This window comes from Vicia villosa, linkage group LG1 (assembly GCF_029867415.1).
Source record: "Vicia villosa cultivar HV-30 ecotype Madison, WI linkage group LG1, Vvil1.0, whole genome shotgun sequence".
Classification (NCBI taxonomy): domain Eukaryota; kingdom Viridiplantae; phylum Streptophyta; class Magnoliopsida; order Fabales; family Fabaceae; genus Vicia; species Vicia villosa.
In genome coordinates, this window is record NC_081180.1 from 183,550,606 (window position 1) to 183,555,318 (window position 4,713).

At 36.0% G+C, this 4,713-nt stretch overlaps 1 protein-coding gene across 1 annotated transcript; it reads left to right on the forward strand.

Moving 5' to 3' along the window:
- The first annotated feature begins 935 nt into the window (after positions 1-935).
- LOC131621042 (blue copper protein 1a-like) lies at positions 936-1,478 on the forward strand. The gene is made up of 2 exons (XM_058892252.1): positions 936-1,098; positions 1,174-1,478. Exons 1-2 carry the CDS (start codon positions 936-938, stop codon positions 1,476-1,478), a joined length of 468 nt encoding a protein of 155 aa, XP_058748235.1.
- The last annotated feature ends 3,235 nt before the right edge of the window (positions 1,479-4,713 follow it).

The following is a 4,713-nucleotide window of genomic DNA, read 5'->3' on the forward strand; positions in this document are numbered from 1 at the left end:
ATCAAAGCGGGTTTTCCCCGCCAACTTTGGGGTGGGTCGTACCCGCGCTCATACCCGCTAATTTAAAGGGTAATTGCTAATGACCATATCCATTTTGGGTTTTTACTCTATATTTTATGGATAATTTTTGCGGATACTCACTAGGGATGAGTCCAATTGTCATCCTTACTTCTCTTTGTCTTCAGTAGTAAAGTGATGATGATTGTGATGACAATAATGCAAGAGATACATATTTATTTACAATAGTTAAAAATCAAGAGATCCATAACAAATCGCAAAACACAATCCATTAACAAACAGATCTACGAACTGAAAGAAGAAACCTAAAACACACGAACCAAGAAAACCAAAAAAATGTTCGAAAACCCAAACCCCTTACAGACCAATCCGTTGCCGCCCAACCTCCGGCCATCCCCCTCCGATTACGACGCCGTCATATGTTGTTGTACCTGCGGCTCCAGCACCGCCTCCTTCTGCCGATTTCCTAATTATTTATAAAACTTTTTATTTTCTACCATCTCAAAACATATTTTCTTTCCTTTTCATCCATTAAACTTTTTAAGGCTTTCTTTTAATTTATTTTTCGCCTTTCAATATATTTATCTTTTTTCTTTTTTAGACATCAAGCCTACGAATCATCTAAACGTCACAATACGACAGTAGGACACACTATATTGCAGCAGGCCATGGGAACAAATTACACTCTGACTTCGTAACACTGAAGAACTTACTCGCCGACCTAATCCGGTACTTTTCTTAATTACTATTTGCTATGCTTCTTAGATATTAAGTCGATAATATCAATATACAAATCCTATAAATATACCAACCATATTGTGTCCTAACAATTCATCAAACTAATTACATTTGCGTATCATATACTTGTTCCTTAAACATTTAATTCAGATTTTAGTAATATTCTACAACATACTCAAATGACTTGTTCTAATGTAATGTACTTTGCCATTTGCATGGTTTTGTTTTCTTCAGTAGCAATGGCAGTTGATCACATTGTTGGTGATGAAAAGGGCTGGACTGTTGATTTCAACTACACTCAATGGGCACAAGACAAAGTTTTTCGTGTTGGTGACAACCTTGGTAAATATTTAATAACATGTAAATTTTTGTATATAGAACTTGCAATCTAAAATCTACTCTTTCTCTTCATTTCAGTGTTCAATTATGACAATTCTAAACACAATGTGTTCAAAGTGAATGGTGCACTCTTTCAAAACTGCGATTTTCCACCACAAAATGAAGCACTTTCCACAGGAAAGGACGTTATTCAGCTCAAAACAGATGGAAGAAAATGGTATATTTGTGGAAAGGCCAACCATTGTGCAGCACGTCAAATGAAGTTGGTTATTAATGTACTAGAAGAAGGTGCACCTTCTCCTTCTTCATCTGCTCACTCTCTTGCATCAACTGTCTTTGGAGTCCTCATGCTAGCCATGATAGCCATTACAGCAATCTTTTAGTTAGAGACACGTTCACTTCTTATACCTTTGGTTTGCTATTCCAATAAGAGTATGAAGTAATATCTTTAGTTTGAATTCTTTAGTTTATTATATCCTATTAGGTGCTAACAATCTTTGTATTGGATTAATTCATACAGAGTTTTGCTCTGACTTTAAACGGGGACCCTGTTAGTAGACGGTGGAATTGATCCTCTTGAATTAGTCTATCGCAAGACCGGATACTAAAATTTAAAAAATAAAAAAATATGAAGTAATATTGTTATACTGTTATTGAAATAAGTGACCACTTAGCAAGTATATTGTTATATTATTTGAGTTTTTTGAATGAACTATGTGTGATGATTATGTTGGCAAAAGCATGTTTTGTTGTTTACTTTAATTTTTAGTTTTAGTTTAATTTAAAAGTTTTAATTGGTAACCTAAAAAAGATAATTAGAAAGATCAAGTATATCACTATAGAAATCATCCCAAATGAAATGAGGTCAAGAATCTCACCAAATAACATCTTGAATAAAATGGCCAAAAATAACTATCTTATGCTCACAACAATTACTTTTCCTACGAATGTGAATATGAAAGATGTTCACTCCATGAGAAGGAAATTGTTCCATCTAGTTAAGATTTTCCAAGGGACACTACTTGAATGTTGAAAGCAAGGACAATAGTTATAGAATCACTCTTAATATGGAGGCTCCACCATCTTTTATTCTTGGCAAACTCAATAGCCATATAAATTCAGCAATTAAAGGAGAGTCCAGAGTCCAGACCAATGTTGCAAGCAAAGCAACCCAAAAAATTAGCCCTATAGTCCCTAAAATTGCACCTACAGCTCTAGGAGGATTTTCCATAGAGAGTCTCTCGATACTTTATGGAACGACCGTTTTTATTTGCATATTTATTTAATTGTGTGTTATGTGAATTATTTATTTGATTATGTGTAATTGTGTGTTTAAGTGATTTTGTGGAAATTATTAGTGAATAACATAAGTTAGTAAGGTTATTAGTTATTGGGCCTAAGTTGGTATTAGTAATTGAGAGGTGCTAAATAGAACTCATTAGCAATTTAGAAGTTAGTAAGGGTTTTAACAAAAACAAGGGTTTTAGAGAATAGGAGATTAGAATCTCATTTGGTGAAAATTGGGAAAAGAAGAGAAAGAAGAGAATAGTGAAGAGAAGAGGAGAAAGAGAGATTGAAGTTAGAGTTGTCTTCAATCCAAAACCCAAGGTAAGGGTGGGATTCTTTCATGATAAAGGGTTGTATGATGATGTTTAGGGTGGGTTAGATGATGCATGTAGTAACCTTGAATTGTATGTTGTAGAAACTTAGGGTTTATGATGTATTTCCATGAATTTGTGATTGAAATCATGTTTTTATTGATGATTGATGATGAATGATGTTAGATGTTGTGATTATATGTGTTTAATTGCTGATTGGGATGAGTTTTGAGTGGTGGATGAGTGACTGTGCAGGTCTGTCACAGAGATGATTTTTTTTGCATAATCGCACGTCCGCTAAGCGGCCCCTGACTCGCTAAGCAGATGCTGAGTGGAAATTCAAAAATGCGCGAGCCCGCTAAGCGGAGCTGGTCCGCTAAGCAGAGCTGGACCACTAAACGGAGCTGCGGAAACTGAAAGTTTCTGGATTTAGTTGGGGGAAGCGCGCTTCAAGCTGGCTTGTGAAAAATTGAACTTCGTTAAGCGCGCTGGAGGGTCGCTAAGCGGACCCTGCTGTGTAAAACTTTTTGTAACTTTGAATTGATGTATCTTTTGATCCGTAACTCCTTTTTAAGTGTCGTTTGAACCTCCGTGAAGCTCTAATTAATGATTTTCTAATGGATATGACTTGAAAACCTTTGGATATCCTTTTGAAACCTTTTCTTGAACTGTATGTTACTAATTTAACGATGTTTTGTGAAGTTGTATGTGATGTATGCTTGTGTGCCGTGACGACGTGATTGAGATGTGGTAAATTACTATGATAGTAATGATATGGTTATTGCCATAGAATCTTGGCATTGAGTTGGTGTTGTTTGAGACGATGTATAATGTGTTGCTTATGTTGTTTATGTTGCTTATGTTGTTTAAGTCGTGTTTGTGGATGTGCATCATTTGAGTCGTATCCATTGCATTGTTTGAGACGGCCTTAATGACAAATGTTTGAGACGGTCTTAATGGCAAATGCTTGAAACGGTCCAATGGCAATTGTTTGAGACGGGAGTTTTACTCCAATGGTACCACATGCATGTGCATAAAGTCAAGTCGCATATTGAGTTGCATTTTGAATGTTTGTGATTATGACGTGAATGTTGTGATATGTTGATGATGTAGTCGTGCTATTGAATATGTTATTGTATTTGAATAATAACCTTGTTGTTTGTGATGAGAATTGGTGAACTTTGTATGATTCTTTTCCGTGCTTTGAATATTATCATACGTTCCTTTATACTGTTTGATATCTCACTCCTTCTATTTGAATGTTACCCTTTGTTGGTAACATACAGGTAACGATGTGGAGTAGCCGTTTACCTTATAGCTCGAGTCGGTGTGTCTATACTCTGATACATAGCAATCAGGCACTACAACGCGGAAGGGCTTTAAAAGCGCTTTTTTTGGGATACTAAAGCGCTTTAAAGCGCTGCCAAAGTCTGTGCTGCCGTAGGTAACGAAAGCGCTTTTAAAAGCGCTCTGGTAGCCCCCCTATAAGAGAGCTTTTTCCAGAAAAGCGCTCTGGCAGCCCCCCTTATAAGAGCGCTTTTTCCAGAAAAGCGCTCTGGTAGCCCCCCATATAAGAGCGCTTTTTCCAGAAAAAGCGCTCTGGTAGCCCCCCTATAAGAGCGCTTTTTCTGGAAAAAGCGCTCTGGTAGCCCCCCCTATAAGAGCGCTTTTCCAAAAGCGCTTTCGTAGGTTGCGTTTTTAAAAAAAATTTTATGCTTTTTTTTTAATCTTAGGCAGCGCTTTTAGTAATAAAGCGCTTTAGTAGGTGGCCCTTTAAGAGCGTTTTTTAAAAGCGCTGTCATTGCTAAATGAGGTATTTTAAAGTGCAACCTGTAATTTCAGCCTCCCAGTTCGACCTGTAATATTTTCGACCTGTAATATATTTTCAACCTGTAATATTTTCGACCTGTAATATATTTTCGACGATATATTTTCAACCATAGGTAGGACAATATATATATATATACTAATATAATACCATTATAATATCCAAAATTATATATATATATATATATATATA

Bases quoted from the DNA above. Each gene is read 5' to 3' on its own strand.
- LOC131621042 (XM_058892252.1), top strand. From the start codon at position 936: ATGACTTGTTCTAATGTAATGTACTTTGCCATTTGCATGGTTTTGTTT. The intron at 1,099-1,173 runs GTAAATATTTAA...TCTTCATTTCAG, and splicing joins TCGTGTTGGTGACAACCTTG to TGTTCAATTATGACAATTCT.